Raw genomic sequence first — 19,915 nt, forward strand, 5'->3', positions numbered from 1 at the left:
TCTCTCAGCATGTAATGTGTCCATGTGCTTTTGGTGCATGCAACAAGACCATGAATATAAACCTGGCTCAAACCATTATTTAGATTTTGTTGCTGATTTTTGACAAAAAACTTTACTCATGTTTATGTCAGTAATCAGTAATGTACAGCAAAGGTTTCAGATCAGTACCATTCCCATTCACCATTCCCATTCACCTGCATCTCGCCTTAATTCCTGTTACTATTGGAAATGCTCTTTGTGGAGGTGGGCCCGCTGGTGCCACAGAGACAACTGCGTGCGATACAAACTCATATAAACGCCCCGACGCGAGATGCTTGAGTGCTAGAGGAGGATGGAGATAAACACGGCAGGGGAGCTTTGTTTCCCACACCTGAACGACTCATGCCGGAGGCCCAGCGCTCACTCCCGGAGCCAGGCCGCCATCGTCTACACCCTGCTGTACCTCACCGCTCTGCTCACCACCGTGCTCAACCTGCTGGTCATCATCGCCATCTCCCACTTCAGGCAAAACCTCAATGTCCTACACTCAAAGTGGGGGACTGGGCATTCACAGGCCACTATTTGCACCTTCGATGATGAAATTTATAATGATTAAAAAGTTCAAGAGGCTGTAACTTTCTGTAACACAAGCAATGAATGAAATTGACCGCAGACCTAAACTTTAATGAACGTTCAAAAAACAGCAAAAGGGATCTGCAGTTATAGATATAGCTATATTCTAAATGTGTATTGTTATTGTGGATTTGCAGGGTAATTAATGCAGTTTTTTTCCAATGTAAAATAAGTATGTTTACAGCCGACAACCACATAACAAAAAGAAAATGATCAGAAATGGTCGGCAACATTTGGAAGCCATTCAATGTGTAATGTGATGAGAGTGATTATTGTGAAAGATAGACATTTTAGGATTGCCTTAAATGAATATAATATTCAGTCATTCAGTCTGTAGCCTAGACAGTTTCATCGAGCTGACATTTCTCTGTTATTATTCTTTTGTCCCTCTCCTTTGTTTTTATCATGATCAGCAAAGCACTTACAGAATGATTTGGACTTTGGTTCTTCTTAATTTCTTACTATACAGATGTAAACTGAAGTTAACCTGCCGAGTTGGAAACCTTCACAGCAAAAAACATTGTCATGAATTAAAAAGGCATTTATTTATTCATTGAATAATGTTGTGGGGATTCGCAAACTTTTCACTTTTCTAAGTGCAAAATACAACTGATTTAAGATAAATTAATCTGTCCTCAATACGTTTTGTGAATAAGATAAAACTGTAGATGCATCTTATCCATTTTAACTTTTTATTGATACCTTTTATGTCTTAACTGTTTTATTTGCATGTGTCTTCCCTGTGTGCAAATGTGTATATGAAGAAGCATGTACATTGACATATACGTTATCTTACTTTTCCTAAAAACATGAATAAAATTGACTTCAAATTAAACAGAGACTAGAGCTGCAAAAGCCGCTGTGTTTCCAAACCACAGATTCAAAAACACTGCATTGATTTTGATTTGAATTGTTTAGCTAGTCTAGATTTTCTTAATAAGCCTATGAATTGATTCATTTAAAGGGATTTTTCTTTAAAATATTTGTGTTTATTGTAAAGAATCTCTTTTTCACACACTTTCTAAAATCCAACTGTAGAATATCTCACTGTTTAATCTTTCTCTCGAACATTGTCTGGGAGATACAAACGTCTTACCACAATGTGGCTTCAGTCAATCCTTAATGGTATGTCAGAATAAGAGTGATATCGGTTTATTTCGGTTTGGTCATTTACAAATGATTCAAAACATTCAAAACATACAAGTCAAACAATGAACACAACAAATGACCAGGCACAGGCAGAAGCTAAAGCTTATTGTGCCTGCCCTTCACTTTTAAATCATAAATACAGCATGTTAATGGTAATAACCATCCGTTCGCTGAATTAACACAGGTGGACCATTGTCCGCTCCAGAAGCATATTTAATTAATTTTCATTCTGCCAAATATTTTTCCATTATTATTCTCTTGTAAGTATTTTTGAACTGAAAAAGAGACGTAGCTTGTTTTAATTCATTGCAGCAGCTATTCCATAATTTAACTCCTTTGCATGATAAACAGTGTTTTCTTAATGTAGAATGTACTTGCGGTTGATTAAATATATATGTTCCTCTGAGATTATAGTTACTTTCTCGCTGGGTAAACAATATTTGCAAGCATTTAGGGATTTTATTTTGCTTAACTTGGTAAATGAACTTTGCCGTGTACAAATCGACTAAGTCATAGAACTTCAGGATTTTTGATTGGATAAACAGTGAATGACTTGGTGAATTGTAAGGTGCATAATTAATTAATTATATATATATATATATATGTAAGAAAACATTTTTGACAGAGACTCTCACACACTGACCCCAAAGTTTGGCAACCCAATCCCTGCTTCTGGCATTGCATACTGTTATTGTGTCATTTTGGAAGACATTTCGCCCACTTTGTGTGTAAAATGATTGTCTTGATAAAGAATTAGGTGCAGACTTATCGAGTTCTATCACAGGGAAGGTGAAGATGCTTGATGTCAGAGGCAGGAGAATACTGGGCCGTGGGACGTGAAAACTTGTGGGAGAACTTACTCTAACTTCTAGCTTTGGTAGTTAAAACTTAAGCTAGACGCATTGCGCAAAAAATCTACTTATTTGGGTTTTTAAGAATATAATAATATTGTTCCCACATCCAAAGCACATGTTGTGTTTTGAGCCACTTGTGCATGTTTGGGTAATCTTTCAATCCGTCCCTGGGCCTATACTCAGTGCCGCACGTAGCTTTAGTTTGTATTTATTGATAGCCATAACGCTGAAGGGGCAAGAGTGAAGGGAGGGGCTTATGGTCAGATATCTTCATAAACCTGGAAGTATAACTCAGGACAGGCAACGTCAGGTCCAGGGACCAAAACCAGCCCTTGGGCATAGAACGTCTGGCCCTCAAGATGATTTTGACAAATCTTATGCAACAAATTAGAGCTCAAATGCCTGTTAAAGTACTCTATAATTGTGAAAAATACTGTAAATTCCTTTAAAATGTCTTGCAGAACTCCCATTGCCATACATGATGTACAACACTGACATTTGTTGAAAATGAAGCTTTACTTCTGGCTACAAGGGGTTCCACATCTTGATGCTTACAAAGTGAAAGGAACATTCATGTCATATTCATAGAACCGCAGTTGCATTAGTAACTTTTGTTTTTTTTCCAGGCAGCTTCACTCCCCAACTAACCTCATCCTCCTCTCCTTGGCTGTGTCGGACTTCTTCGTGGGCATCCTGGTGATCCCGGTAGAGAGCCACATGTCCAGGACATGCTGGGCTCTGAGTGACCTCATGTGCGTGATCTACTTAGTGGTTCCCATCACCTTGGTGTCCGCTTCGGTTGGTAATATGGTCCTCATCTCCGTGGACCGCTACGTGGCCATCTGCGACCCCATGCATTACCAGACCAGAATAACTGTGAAAGTGATCGGAATAAGTGTCGCCGTCTGCTGGCTCGGCTCGCTGCTGTACACGTTTTGCCTCATGTACGAGAACTTAGTCGAGCCGGGCAGGGACACGTCATGCCGGGGCGAATGTGTCATCACTGTCTCCGGAGAGGCCGATTTGGTTATAGTTTTTATTATCCCTGTTACCGTCATTATAGTACTATATTTACGAGTGTTTGTGGTCGCCGTATCGCAAGCCCGTGCCATGCGTTCTCACATTCACAATCAGCAAAGCGTAGTGAGCGTGACTGCAAGAAAATCAGAAATCAAAGCGGCCAGGAACTTGGGCGTGGTGGTTGTGGTGTTTCTCATCTGCTACTCGCCGTACTATTGCATGTCCCTAACCGGCGGGAACCTTCTCATTGGGTCACCAACCGAAATGTTAATGAGCTTTTGGATGTATTTTAACTCGACTTTAAATCCAGTTATCTACGCTTTGTTTTATCCATGGTTTAGAAAAGCTATGAAACTCATTCTGACGTTGAAGATTTTCAAGCCAGGATCATGTGACGCACAGATACTGTAAGGTTCCTAGATTAGTGCAGATTAGAGTCTAGTTATTGAGTTGTTAGTTGCGTGATATGATAAAGCAACTAAACATTGGACAAAGTTACAGCTGAGTTCCAAACAAATCTGTTTGTTTCTGCTTGTTGCTGCATCTGTTCTATTTTAAAAAAGCTATTCAAAATAGTGATGGGCGAGTGAAACTGTGTGACGCTCAATGCTTTCCTTGGAAAAAGGATCGTAAATAACCTGGCTGGCGCCAGACTGCTGTGTGCGCTCGAATCATTTCGAACTACACAGCAGCCTGGGGACCATGGCCGAAATTTTCGCATGGATTTGGGAACCAATCACAGAACGAGGAGGGACGGCAAGACGATGACGAGCTATTCGATATACGGAAGCTTGTAGTTTATTTACGATATTTACGGATTAAAAATAATAAAGTTTATTTACGGATCAAACATGACAGCAGCAGACGCGACGCTATTTTTCGATCAAGCTTTAGGCCGTCTTCTAAATAGTTTAGCTCGAAAGTTTACAGCGGGTACGTCATACGTCATCTCATACGATGATACGATTGGCTGTGGCTACGTGCAGACGCATGATAGACATTCATAGCGTCAATAAACAACTATGGACGATCAGAAACCACACCTCTCCTACGAGAAAATGAATTGGTGGTCCCCAGACTAAATATCACTTGTGATTTTAGTCTGGCGTTAGCCAGGCTAGATCGTAAACAGTGTTGCCAAAGATTTATTTAAAAAGTAATCTGACTACTGATTACTCCTTTGAAACATTATTTAGTTACTTAACTGATTTGATTTTGAAAGTAACTAAATTTGATAGCTATATTTTGGTTACTTTATTTGTTACTGTTACGTTCACTATGGACAATGTTATGTTTATTGCTTGTTAAAATACGCCATCTTGTTGTTTTCAGTTTGCTTTGTTTGAGATAGTAGAAGAAGAACTCAGACAGGAAGTTGTTCAAAATGATCTCACTGCATTACATGGCAGCTCTCCTGGTTTTTCTTATTTTTGTGTTTGTTTAAGGATCGTCTGTAAGTATTACATAGTGAAAATTAGTAGGCACCATATCTAATGTCTCTTGGTTGCATGTTTGAGTTTCAAGGCAATTTTTTAAATGTATTAATCTATGCTAATTGCGATATTGATCGCTAAGCTAAAAGCTGCAATTTGTTGTAATTCATATGTAAATGTGCCCACATTGTTATTTTAGCACAAAACTTTCTTTCCTCTGCCCCTTGACACTTAATGCAAACTTTGCCGCTTTCCTTCCTCCTGCCTCTCTTGGATATTATTTCAATATGTGTGGGATGGAGTGAGCAGTACATGTCTGTCCAGCGATCATGTCATGATCAAATCCCGTTTAAAACATGTTTGTAATCCAGTGCATTCTTGCTTCCCTGTCCGTGTTTTCATTGGCTTATTGAAGCATTTAATTCCTCTGATCCGAATGCCCGTCTCGGGAAAGGCATTTCAAACCACAACTGCTGCATTGTCATAAAGCTCCTCCTCTTTTCAGACACTGTTTCCGTTTTTCTTGTGCCTTTATGATGTAGTAGAAGTGGCTGTGTTGTCACAAGGATCACAACCTCAAATCAAAGTGAAACAACTTTATTGAACTAGCAAGATGACGGAGGCGACTAATGTTATGATGTCGTTTGGGGGTTACGACGATAAGCTCTCTGCATTGACCCATCCTTCGATGCAGCTTTGGCAACCCTTAAGGAGCAACGGGCCAACAACCTGGAAGAATAAAGTGAGTAAGAACTGAGCATGAATGTACAGCTGGACAGCAGTGGGAGCAGCTGCGGTAAATGAAGCTGCAAGAGAGATGCCCAACGGAAACGGCACCTGACGGAAACTTGGGTCTAAAGTTTGGAGCAGCAACCGCGACTTCCAGAGCTAACCCTGATGCAAGACAGAATAATGGCTGTACAAAACAGCAGAAACAAGCTCCAAGCCAATACAGCCCAAATAAACGGAGCGTTCGCAGCAGTAAAGCGGAAACGTAGAATTGACACGTTTATTGCAATTGACTGTTTTAATTGACGCCACCCCTTAGACTCTCGTGAACGTGCAGAATGGAGGGGAAGTGCTAAGAGGTAGAATTGAGCCTTCCTCTCCATGTTTTCCTGCTCACTTTGAAGCAGCGGCAGACTTAGAGAACTACGTCATTGTGCATGTGCGTCTAGCTCCGTGGCGCTCTACGATGTCCATAAAGGGGAAAAAAAGAGTGTTTTCAGAGCGGGAGCATCGATAAGAGGGATCGATAATGAAGTAGACGTACGATTCTGATGCTTTGCTCAAACAGATTCCCATCTCTACCACTGGGCACAATGGAGGCAAAGGCAGCAGCGCCAGGGATGATGAAGGTAGCGGCAGCGTCCAGGACGACTGATGTGAGGGTGGCAGCGTCCAGGACGACTGAGGCGAGGGTGGAAGGGCGGCAGCTGAGACTGCCTGAGTTAGCAGGAGTCGAGACAGACTGAGCTAGCTGTAGCTGAGACAGCCTGAGCTAGCTGGAGCTGAGATAACACGAGTTAGCATAGTTGCCTTAGTAGAAGCCCAAATGTAATGAACAACCATTGCAGAATAAACAGCAGTTGAATAGCTAGAGCTGCAGAAATGGTTGTAAACATGTTAAATTGCATGAGGTGATCTGAGCTGAGCTGCCAGGAGTATGGCCATGAACCCTCAAGGAACACAAACAGTAGAGGGGACTGGCAACCCGGTGACAAGGCACACAATATGTTGCTCTGGCAACCCGGTGCCAAAGGAAGTGGAGTACTGCATGGAGAGCCATGACTTCACTCTTACGGCAAAACATGCATACCATAGCAATCAATGATGCAAAACATAATATTTACATCTAAGGTTGTAAATGTGGCGAATTGTGCATGATATGTCCCCTTTAGTGACTAGGGCACTGTGCTAGAACCTGGCAACTTGAGCCAAAACAAACTCTGGCTTCTATCCTGGAAATTAAACGATCTGGCAAACCAGGTACCGGAACTGTCAGAATTGCATGCTAGCAGTATGGCTAACTAGCAAGAGAGATCCAGAGACGCTGGATGGAAGAACTGAGTACATGGAGCGCATGGAGCGTGTTTCAGCATCAAATGTAGGCTGGATTGTCAAGTGAAGCAAAGCGGGGGTGCACGATCGCGGGGGGCAGAGTGGAAAAGGAGATGGCTGCAGCCCAACGAGCCCTTTACGCACGGGACTCTAACTGCCTCGACTGGAGCAATTACAGGGACGGCACGACTTCACTGACAACCAGCGCGGAAGTAAAGTAAAGCTCACAGATAACCTGAACGGGATTTCTGCATAGTGTGACAATTTTACGCACCATATAGAAAAAATGGAATATTCAGCGTCCCAGGACAGACCATTTTACCCGGGACTGACCATTAATACTAATATGTGTTTTGGTCTCCACTGTCTCCTCATGCCACTCTAAACCAGCTGACACCCATAATGTGTTATCCACACAGCGCCGCCGCCACGAGCAGTCATCATCTGCACATGTGCGTGCATTTCACATTGACAATACACAGTAATCACCGCACTTGCCACAATTAAGTAATTTTAGGGCTTGTATCACAATATCTACATCTATACCAATGTGCTTTATATGTAACTGTGAAGCACTTTGAATTGCCTTGTGTATGAATTGTGCTCTACAAATAAACTTGCCTTGCCTTATATTCCAAAAAAAATACTTATCGCAACCAATGTTATTGCTAGCAACCAGCTGCATATATGTACTCACCTAGGAGGCGCTGCACTCGCTAAAAAATATTATCACAAAGAAAGAATTCTTATTGCCTTTGCAGTGCTTTCATTTTTGGAAACTATCTTTTTTTTAATCTGGTTTAAAGCATCTTTAGTTAATAAATTTGCACTTTGTCCCCGTTTAGATAATAATGATAATACCTTACACATGTATTGCGCTTTACAAGCCAAGTTTCTCAAAGCGCTACACTGTCGACATTATTAATTTACGCCATACTCGTTGATGGTAAGCTACTGTTGCAGCCACAGCTACCCTGGGGTAGACTGACGGAAGCGAGGCTACCAGTCTGCCTCATCGCCCCCTCCGACCACCACCACTCACTCACTACATTCACCCAGGCTTCCTGGTGTTCCCAAACATTCTCCCATCCAAGTACCGACCAGGCCCTTCCTGCTTAGCTTCAGAGGTCTTCAGAAGATCAGGCAAGGCGGTATGACCTGACTAATGAAAAAAAAACTAATTTAGCCTTGATCGAGTCAGAACTCTTTTAGAAATGAGTCCATCAACTGTGATTGGAGCACTAAAGTTTTTTTTTACTTTCTTTTTTTTTTAATTTAAAGTTATTTTGAAACTTAAAAAAAACTTTGTATGTAAACCTGGCTCAAACCACCATTTAGATTTTGTCACTGAAAAAATTGGTCATTTTGACCCTTTTTCTGCAATGCTTTACTTTTGAATGAAAACTTTTCTCATATTTATGTCAGTAATCATTAATGTAAAGCAAAGTTTCAGATTGATACCTTTCCCAGTCACCTGCAGAGTCACGCCTTATTCCTGTCACTATTGGAAATTCTCTTTGTGGAGGTGGGCCCGCTGGTGCCACAGAGACAAATGCGTGCGATACAAACTCATATAAACTCCCCGACGCGAGATGCTTGAGTGCTAGAGGAGGATGGAGATAAACACGGCAGGGGAGCTTTGTTTCCCACACCTGAACGACTCATGTCGGAGGCCCAGCGCTCACTCCCGGAGCCAGGCCGCCATCGTCTACACCCTGCTGTACCTCACCGCTCTGCTCACCACCGTGCTCAACCTGCTGGTCATCATCGCCATCTCCCACTTCAGGCAAAACCTCAATGTCCTACACTCAAAGTGGGGGACTGGGCATTCACAGGCCACTATTTGAACCTTCAATGATTCAATTTATAATGCTTAAAAGGTTTAAGAGGCTGTATCTTTATGTAACACAAGCAATGAATGAAATTGACCACAGACCTAAACATTTATGAACATTCAAAAACAGCACGGCAATAATTGTGAGAAATGGATCTGCAGTTGATGTATCTTCTTATTGTGTCTGCAGGGTAATTAATGCGTATTTTAGCAAGGTAAAATAAGTATGTTTTCAGTAGCTGTTAAAGATTGAGATTTTAGGATTGTCTAAATGAGTATAATATTCAGTCATTCACATGCTTTAATATACTATAGCCTAGACTGTCATTAACAGTTTCATTGAGATGACATTACTCGGTTATTATTCTTTTGTCCCTCTCCTTTGTTTTTTTATCATGATCAGCAAAGCACTAACAGAATGATTTGGACTTTGGTTCTTCTTAATTTCTTGCTATACAGATGTAAACTGAAGTTAACCTGCTGAGTTGGAAACCTTCACAGCAAAAAACATTGTCATGAATTAAAAAGGCATTTATTCATTGAATAATGTTGGGATTCTCAAACTTTTCACTTTTCTAAGTGCAAAATACAACAGATTTTAAGATAAATTAATCTGTCCTCAATACGTGTTGTGAATAAGACTAAAATAAGAATAAAACTGTTGATGTGTCTTATCCATTTAACTTTTTATTGATATCTTTTATGTCTTAACATGGCAGCATGTACATTGAACATTGACATATACCTGATCTTACTTATCCTAAAAACATGAATAAAATTGACATCAAATGAGCTGCAAAGGAGCCTGAAGAAAAGCCAATGGCACCCAAACCACAGTTTCAGAAACACTGCATTGATTTTGATTTGAAATGTTTTACCTAGTCTAGATTTTCTTATTAAGCCTATGAATTGATTCATTTTAAGGGATTTTATATTATAAAGAATCTCTTTTTCACACATATCTCACTGTTTAAACATTCACACAAACATGGTCTGGGAGACACAAACATCTTACCACAATGTTGCTTAAGTAAATCCTAAATGGTATGTCAGAATAAGAGTGATATAAAGAAAACATTTTTGACAGAGACTCTCACACACTTACCCCAAAGTTTGGCAGCCCAATCCCTGCTTCTGGCTTTGCTCACAGTTATTGTGTCATTTTGGAAGACATTTCGCCCATGTCTTGTGTGTCAAATGAATGGGTGCAGACTTATCGAGTTATATCGTAGGAAAGGTGAAACCGCAGATGCTTGATGTCAAAGGCGGGAGAATAGTACTCTAGCTTTGGTGGTTAAAACTTAAGCTGGACGTATTGTGCAAAAATCTACTTTTTGGGGCTTTTAGGCATGTAATAATATTGTTCCACATCCAAAGCATATCTGGAGTTGTGTTTTGAACCACATGTTTGAGTTTTGAGTATTCTTTGAATCCTTCCCTGGGCCTATACTTGGCTGAAGGGGCAAGACTCGAGGGAGGGGCTTATGGTAAACCTGGAAGTATTGTAGATGTATTGTGTTGGAGAAGTTGTTAACCATTTTCAAAAAGCAAAGTGGAAGACAACGATAACGATGTTTGAGATCATTACCAAATACTTGCATAAGGCATAATACTCGCTCTTTAAGATTTTTGTTTCCAATATAAGGCCTGTTAAAGAAGCGGAGTTGCATTAGTAACTTTTGTTGTCTTTCCAGGCAACTTCACTCCCCGACTAACTTCATCCTCCTCTCCTTGGCCGTGTCGGACTTCTTCGTGGGCATCCTGGTGATCCCGGTGGAGAGCCACATGTCTAGGACGTGCTGGGTTCTGGGTGACATCATGTGCGTGGTCTACTACGTGGTTCCCGTCACCTTGGTGTCCGCTTCGGTTGGTAACATGGTCCTCATCTCCGTGGACCGCTACGTGGCCATCTGCGACCCCATGCATTACCAGACCAGAATAACTGTGAAAGTGATCGGAATAAGTGTCGCCGTCTGCTGGCTCGGCTCGCTGCTGTACACGTTTTGCCTCATGTACGAAAACTTAGTCGAGCCGGGCAGGGACACGTCATGCCGGGGCGAATGTGTCATCACTGTCTCCGGAGAGGCCGATTTGGTTATAGTTTTTATTATCCCTGTTACCGTCATTATAGTACTATATTTACGAGTGTTTGTTGTCGCCGTATCGCAAGCCCGTGCCATGCGTTCTCACATTCACAATCAGCAAAGCGTAGTGAGCGTGACCGCAAGGAAATCAGAAATCAATGCGGCCAGGAACTTGGGCGTGGTGGTTGTGGTGTTTCTCATCTGCTACTCGCCGTACTATTGCGTGTCCCTAACCGGCGGGAACCTTCTCATTGGGTCACCAACCGAAATGTTAATGAGCTTTTGGATGTATTTTAACTCGACTTTAAATCCAGTTATCTACGCTTTGTTTTATCCATGGTTTAGAAAAGCTATGAAACTCATTCTGACGTTGAAGATTTTCAAGCCAGGATCATGTGATGCACAGATACTCTAATGCTGTGTTCTGACTGCATGCTTTTTCAGGCCCCAAAATCACGCCTCTAGTTGGACACTTGTGCCTATTGAAGTCAGACACTTGTCACTGAGCATCAAGAAGCTCTGTAGGTGCGTCAACTCAAAGTGTGTTCTGAAGCGTCGCCGTGCCTCTTTGCTACTGCCATGTCCTATGGATCTTTAACTATACCCCGACAGGATCTCCCCAGTTTTTAAGCCTATATCCAGCCTATACGCTTGAATAGACGGTGATTATTGAAAAATGGTTAACCCCGATTAGCATGGTGCAGTCGCCTACAGATCATTGTTGATGAAAAGTGTGCAATAAACTACAAAATCATCAAACCCGGCTCAGAGTGTGATCATTGTTAAACGGTTGCTTGATGTAGATCAGGGGTGCCCAAAGTGGGGCCCGCGGGCCAAATTTGGCCCGCCGGAACAATTAGCTTGGCCCGCCAGACAGTGACCTACTTTTGCGCAGCATCTGGTTAATAACTCTCTCTCCCGTTCATTCTCAATGGCAAATATGGATGCAGTTCACTTTTTGTCCACCAGCGTCAAATTGGGGGCGCTGTTTCACTCCTTTCGCAAAGCTAAGGAAACACTGTTCTGGTGTCTTGGTGTTTATTCACAGAGCGTCGTAGCATCAACTTTCCCATTTTTCCAACTTTTTTTTGCAAAAATCGTTGACATCTATGACTTATAAAAGAATTTATGCTGAACTGACACTTTCAAAATGATATAATATGGCATTTTCTTTGACATAAAGAAGTGAATGAGCTAAAGTAACTGTAGGTACTGCAGGTACAGGTGGTGCTGTTGTTTCCATTTTGCTCTATTTTGCTACAATAATTGATTTTGTTCCACTAAAACTAGGCTTTTGTAGCATGTTAACCCCTTAACTCCCACCTGAACCGAGCACATTTTCTCCAGTTTGGCTTTACCCCAATCCAAAAGCTTCTGGAAAAAAGCTGTGAAAATAGCAACAAAACTGAGACGAAAACAATGATGGAAATGTGACAAAAAAGTGAGAAAACATTGACAAAAAAGTGACAAAAAATTCATGAAAAAGTGGGAAAAATGTCACAAAAATGTCACAAGAAATTGACAAAAAATGACAAAAATGTGAAAAAAATGTGATGAAAAAATTTGACAAAAAAATGCCAAAACTGTGACAAAAAATGACAAAATAATGATGGAAAAAAAAATCTGATGACGTGAGGAAAAAGATCCTCTCGGTTCAGACGGGAGTTAAGAGGTTAATTGCATAGATTGAATTAAATGCAAAGGTAAGCCAAAAAAGAAAATAAAGTGACTTTTATTATTTGCAGTTATATGTTTCACGCTTGCCGTGTTTGGCCCGCGACCCACAGGCACTTTTTCATTTTGGCCCTCGGAGACAAGAAGTTTGGGCACCCCTGATGTAGATGGTGGTTTTATTGACTTTGTTCTTGCATATTTCTTGTTTTCACATAATCAATCGGAACTTTAGCTTGTAGAATTAGCTTTCTCCAATTGGAATGCACCATCAAGGCCCAAACACAGTTTTCTTGTCGCCGCTTTTCATCCTGGTGTTTAGGTAAAAGAAACAGTGATATGTGTCACAAGCTCATCCCAGATGACTGTTTACATCTGCGGTGTCTCCGCTCCTACGTCATTGTTGGAGAAAGCTCCTGATTGGTCGACACTCGCAAATTTTGCCAAAAGTTCAATAATCCCAACTCAAACATCGGCCACGTGTCGAGTTTGAAATCTCAAAACAAGCAGCATCCGTAGTGCGGAAAGCTTCGAAACACAGCGCACAGGGGGCACACTCGGCTCTCCTAGAAGCGCATCTACCTGGTGCTTTTGACGCGTTTGGGGTGAACATGCCATAAGGTTTCCGAGATCGTGATACAGTCAGGTCCATAAATATTGGGACATCAACTCAATTCTTAGGTTTTGGCTCTATAAACCACCACAATTGCTTCAAATGAAAATACACAGATGTTCTTTTTATGATTAATATTTTATTATTCCTTATGAAGAGCACCACAGCATGCAATCACCAACATTCATGTGTCTCTCTAACAACTTTTTGTCTATTGTGACATTTAGATCCTTTTCCCATACCATCGGAGTAGCATTAAGAGAGGCATCATTTAAGTTCTGCATCAACATTGCATAATAGGCAGACACCTCTTATTCAAAAATATCACAGGTCACAGGGGAAAATTGAAACAAAATTCCATACAAGAGGTGACGGAGTTGTAAATGTTTGAAGAAATCATATTTAGAGATTTTATATTGTTCTACTATTGCTTCAAATGATTTAAAAATGCCATGATTGTACAATTCATTCAAGGTAGCAATACCTTTATCCAGCCACTCTTTCCATAAAATGGGTGTTTTATCAATACATAACTTTGGGTTTGACCAGATACTTGATGTTAAATTGAGATACACATCAATCTTCAATAGCCCTGAAAGTTTGTGCCAGATTGATTTCAGATATAATATAATAGGGTGATATTTGACATTCTCGCTCAATTAGTGGATATGCTTTGTAGAGGACATATTGGATTTAATTTACAAGCTTCTATTTTAAACCAGGGTGGGGCCCTTTCAGGAGGCAATGACCAGTGAGCTAGGTGTCTTATAAAAATAACATCTTAATACGGCGTGAGGAGGTGTGTGTGGACCGGGAAGTTTGGGCATCTCTGCTGAGACTGCTGCCCCCGCGACCCGGCCCCGGATAAAGCGGAAGAAAATGGATGGATGCATGGATCTTAATAAGGCCAAGAACACCATTCCCCACTGGCCTATGCAACTTATTAAGAGTTATTCTTGGGCGTTTTCCATTCCAAATAAAGTTCTTAAGTAGTTTATCAAATCGGTTAAAGTAAGACAGGGGAACCTCCAAAGGAAGGGAGAGCAGAAGGTAGTTGATTTAAAGGGCCTGTCACAATTGGCACATTGACTGCAGCGATTTTGTCCCCCATTTGCTCTGCGCCAAAATTGAAATTGCCATCAGCCGCAAAGATCGCAAAGTAGACTTTTAAGAACTTGCAGTCAGAGTCACAATAGAGTACGCACTGCGACTGGATGCGGTTGCTTTGGATAGTGTTCAAATGCGAGCGGGGCAAGGACGAAAGCGAATGGTGAGCGGCTGGGGAGAGGCTGGTGAGCGAGTGTTTCATGGGCCACAGACACTGGTTGCGGACAGTGGTGCGGACTAGAGAGAACTTATTTTCGGGCTTGGACGGATCAGTGCGTTTACAAATGAAACTGGTGTAAAATTAAAATGGGCCTGGTTGGCCGATATGGAACGATTGCGTCTTGGAGATAGGGTGGAGCTAAACTTAAAATTGATTCTAAACTCAACAGGAAGCCAGTGGAGAGACTTTAGCACAGGTGTGATGTGTTCTCCTCTCTTTGTCCGCATTAAAGGAATAGGCCACCATTCTTACATACTGAGATATGTTCTTACCTTAGCTTTGACGAGTTCTTTAGGACCTGTCTGATCTTCACCCGTGCCTTTAGTCACCTAAACACAGCGCAGACGGCGTTAGCATTTAGCCTCTCCCCCTCTCCTCTATAGCTCCAAAACTGGTCAAGATAGAAGCTACCAAGCTCTTCCACGTTTTCCCTATTTAAATATGGTTACGTGAAGTGTTCCACTACAAAGTATAATTACACAAAATTAAACAATGTGGATTTTCTAAGCGGATAAAAGGGGGGACTATATTGTAAGGCGTAATAATACCAGGAATAGTTCGAAATCTGCGCAGTAATCTTCACTTTACTGTGAAGATTACAGTAAAGGTACTTGTGCACATCACACTTTTCAGTTTATTATTTATTTAAAAATAAAAAATCATGTATAAATTTCATTTCACTTCATGATTGTGTGTCACTTAGTGTCTTTCACACAAAATTTCAATTAAATATATTTATGTTGATGGTCCATAATATGGCAAAATGTTAAAGTTAAAAGGGGGCCCATACTTATGCATACCACTGTTGTTGTTTTTGATCAAATCTGATTAATTTTAGCAAGAATGAGTCGCTTATTTCACCAGTAATAATTCAACTTTGAAATAAACCAAGACATCTAAACCTTAAGAAGTAGATCCAAACTATTAAACATTGACTCAATTCTTATGTGTTTTGCTCTATAAACCACCACAATTTATTTCAAATGAAACAACAAAGAGTATTTTCATTCAAATCAGATGAACGGTGTAGGAATTACAAGTGTTCGTATTTGAGCCTCACACTTTCTAAGGGACCAAAAGTAATGGGACAAGTGGCTCCTCAGCTGTTCCTTTGCCAGGTGTCTGCTCTTCCCTCATTATCCCATTTATAAGGAACAGATAAGACATTACGAGTTCATTTCAAATGTGATATTTGCATTTTGGATATTGTTGCTGTTAATTATCAATATGAGATCCAAAGAGTTATCATTAACAGTGAAGCAAACCATTTCTAGCCTGAAAAATCAATACAAACCCATTAGAGAGATAACAAACATATTAGGCAAGGCTAAATCAACAGTTTGGAACATTATTAAAAAGAAAGAACACACACAGTGAGCTCAACAACACCAAAAGACAAAGAATACCACGGATGATGAATGTGGTGGATGACTGAAGAATTCTGGTGAAGAAAACCCCTTCCACAAAAAAGGTCAGATCAAAAACCCTCTCCAGGAGGTGGTATATGTGTGTCAAAGTCAACAATCAAGAGAAGACTTCACCAGAGAGAGTAAAGACGATTAACCACAAGGTGTAAACCACTGGTGAGCCTCAAAAACAGGAGGCTGATTTGCCAAAAAAACATCTAAATGGGGAGAGAAAAGTATGGAGAAAGAAAGGAACTGCTCATTATTCAAAACATTCTTTGTCCCATTACTTTTGGTCCCTTTAAAAGTGGGAGGCACATATGAAAACAGTTGTAATTCCTATTTGGATTTGGATGTAAATTCTCAATTTAATCTGTTTCCTGCTATTTTAGCCATTCCAAAGTTAAGAATAGGCATTTATACTGTATGATATATTGTACCTCTACCACTATGGAGCACTAATTTTTGTGATAAATAAAAGTGTTTTCTGGAGGTATTTTTTAAACCCGGAAGACACAACGCTTCCTCTCCGCACATACAACTTTACCGTAATATAAATAAACAGCAATAAGTGAAGTTACCTCACGATGCAGTTATAATCAGTTGACATGATCTGCAACACAGCTTCATAAATGGCGAACACACACAAGCTAACACGCGTTTTGATAAACTCACTCCATCGCTGTTTACAGTATGGGACTCGCGTTGGTTATAAAAGTTTCAGGCGAAGGTTCACCAAACATCCATCAAGAGACAGTCACAGAAAAACACAATTTTGGCTGATAGTCGCCAAATCCCGGAGAGAAAAAACAACTTCTGACGAGTGGCCTCTTCTTTAGGAAGGTTGAATAAAGTCCTCGTAGCCAAACGCTCTTCTTTTTCTCCGTGACATTATCGTTAGGTAAGAATAAAGAACAGGTGTGTCCAGAATAGGTTATAACGAGCTCCATCTTCACAGCTGCAGCACAAACATGACGTCTGTTCAGATGCTCAGGGGTGCGTTTGTTTTGGCCTCAGCTGACCTGGAAGCACCTTGGGCACATCCTTTTTTTCCTTTTTTTTTTTTCCTTTATTTCTTTCTTACAACAGAAATAATGAAGAAGCTGGTTTACAAATTAAAATCAGGCCGTAAGCATAGAATTAAGACATTACATTACAGACGTCGAGCACTTCCGTTCCGCTGTTACGACACAACTGAACACTCAGTCGTTCACGAGGAGAGGGAGGAGCAGCTGCTCAGAGAGCAGGATTCAGGAGGATTACTGAGAGCTGCGTGAATGAAGCCACAAACCATTTGATAAGCAAATAGCAAAACAACATGGCTAAAAGCTCTAAAAAGTTGATTTTGCATGATATAGGACCCTTACAGCTAAAATTCTGCAGTGTCAGCACATTTTTGTTGTTTCATTTCAAATCCATTGTGGTGGTTTATTAAAAAAACATAATATAAGAATTGAGTTCATGTCCCAATATTCATGACCTTTGTATATAAGTGCAAATTAAAGTATATTTATTGAACTACAGTGATGTGTGTTACTAACCATAGGTTAGTAGTTAACATGACCAAGCGGATCCTTGCACGGTGTGTAGTGTAATCCCATGAAAAACGATTTTAAAAACTCACCCTGGTCCTTATGTCTTTATTAAGTCGGCCAGAGCGCGGCAGATATATTTGCCCAGCATGTCATTGAGGCAGAGGGGACTGTTTGTTTTTGGAAAGCTCTCTGTCACTCAGCTGTGCGATAATCCAACTGGAACCCGCAGCTATTTTTAGTCAGTCTTTCCGCGCCCCGCTCCTCTCTTCTCACAGTGCCCAAAACTCCGCAGTGGACAGACGGCGGGAAAACGTGCACCAGGTATCGTGTTCGATTCCTCTGCTTAAGCTGTGTTTTCAATGCATGTTTATGTAGGATTCAGAAGTTAAAGAGACCATCCTAAGCTAGACTGACTTTTTTGGAGTTTCTAACCTTGCTACGAAGTTGATCCCTTGTCAAAGACATAGAGTTTTTGGTTGTTGTTGTTGTAGTTTCATTTCCATCCATGCATGTTTGGGTCATTTGACATATTTTGTAGTCCATACTTATTTCAACAATCAACTTGCCTCCATTACAAATCCTTTTTTGTTGGCAGCAACTGCTTTAACTGCTTCATTATCATCTCAGCCATTGTGTATAAGAATTAAACCTGTGACTTTAACACATTACAAGAAGGTTATGCCCATCATATTGTCAATTAAACCACAACCAGACATTTTCACAACTGATTTAAGTGACTGCAGGGAATTATGTATATGTCTTCCATTTCATTTCTAATAATGTGCCAGATGGTGCATAATCATGGCCCTATATTTTTGTTTTAGTCTTTGCACATCCTTTTCCTATTTAACGTGGAAATCCACCTTGTTTAGCCGGTACTGCTTTCACTGAATGTTATTTAAAGGTGTGGCTAATTCATGTGGAAACAATCCAACCATTTGTGAAAATGGTCTCAACTTATAAAGCGCTTTTCTACCTTCATTTGCCCCAAAGCGCTTTACAGCAAGGAACCAGTCACCCACATTCACACTGCACCCTCTGATCAACAGACGACCCGCTCTACCAACTGCGCCACAGTTGCCCCAAAGGAATAGCTAATGGTGCCCTGGGGCACAACAACAGTTTGAGATCAGGCAATTAAACTGGCCAATCTATGGTTATAGGGAAAATGCTCAACCACTGCTAGAAGACTCTGCTATATACTTTATGGCTTAAAGTTGAAGATAAATATCTGAATTAACCTGTGTCTCGTTGTTTTTCTAATAGTGTAATGAAAGGTGTTTTGACCTTCATTTTATCGTAGAAGCAGTTATGAAATACTATGCATCGAGCTACAAAGCTGTTCTAATTATGGTGAACTAGCAGGCAATTAGTTGCATTACGAATCAAACTTTATTGTCCCAGTAGGGGAAACTAGCAATGGGCAAGTAGTGCAGACACAGCTGATAACATACAGACAACAATTAATAATATAAAATTGGTGATAAGAATAAAATAAGTGCAGGTTTGAACAATGTTAGGAAAACTAGGAATGAGCTTGGAGCACAACTAACAGAAATGTATCTTCTCCTTCTTTCATTGTCTGTACAAACAGGGAAAGAAGACAGGTATAAGGCCTTTGAGTTTTGAAATTTAACACAAGCTTTAATTGCCAGCAAATATAGCACCACTTACAGTTGTACTCAATACTTTACACACTCTGGCAGAACTTTGTATTTTTTGTTACCATTTTTCAAAGAATAATGATAAAACAAAAAGGGTTTTTTTCACTGACAGTTGAAGTTAGTGGTTGTGTTAAAGCCATTTGTGGTGAAAAAAAAATAAAAAATTAAATCATAATGAAAAAAGAAAGTACCAAAAATACAGAACCTTCTCCACAACAACCACAAAACTCCAAGCTGTCATTGATGTTGAAGGGGCAATGCACAGAATGGTGGTATGTAAACTTTTGAGCACAACTGTAAGTGTCTTTCCAGGGTTATTTTGTCTTGTGCTTACATTAAATACCAGAGTACCAATTCTTTTCACTCAAGTTTGCACAAATGTTTTATGCCCTAATGTTTTTGCAGCTTGTTTTGCTCTCTGCCACTATCCACACTGGACAATGGCCTGTTAGTCACGGGGCTGACAGAGAGCTGAGCGTCGACAGACAACTTCTCACTCTGACTGGCGGGGGTTAGACTGACACTGAGTTGTTCATTCGTTTGATTATCACTCATTTTGACAACATGGTAAAGCAATCCTCACACATGTGGTGAATGCCATATAGACAGTGTATACATGTGCTGCTAAATTTAACAACATAGTGAGGCTTTC

General features: G+C 40.5%; 2 protein-coding genes across 2 annotated transcripts; both read left to right on the plus strand.

The window, feature by feature from the left end:
* Nucleotides 1-331: 331 nt before the first annotated feature.
* On the plus strand, nt 332-4,046 carry LOC306968285 (trace amine-associated receptor 13c-like; the record flags this gene model as incomplete). The annotated part of the gene is made up of 2 exons (XM_079563627.1): nt 332-504; nt 3,242-4,046. 2 exons carry the CDS (start codon nt 332-334, stop codon nt 4,044-4,046), a joined length of 978 nt encoding a protein of 325 aa, XP_079419753.1.
* Nucleotides 4,047-8,742: 4,696 nt separating this feature from the next.
* Nucleotides 8,743-11,462, plus strand: LOC306968286 (trace amine-associated receptor 13c-like; the record flags this gene model as incomplete). The annotated part of the gene is made up of 2 exons (XM_079563628.1): nt 8,743-8,915; nt 10,658-11,462. The coding sequence occupies 2 exons, from the start codon at nt 8,743-8,745 to the stop codon at nt 11,460-11,462; spliced, it is 978 nt and encodes a 325-aa protein (XP_079419754.1).
* Between the last annotated feature and the right edge of the window lie 8,453 nt (nt 11,463-19,915).

This window comes from Gobius niger (assembly GCF_951799975.1).
Source record: "Gobius niger genome assembly, chromosome: 9".
NCBI classification, from domain to species: Eukaryota; Metazoa; Chordata; class Actinopteri; order Gobiiformes; family Gobiidae; genus Gobius; species Gobius niger.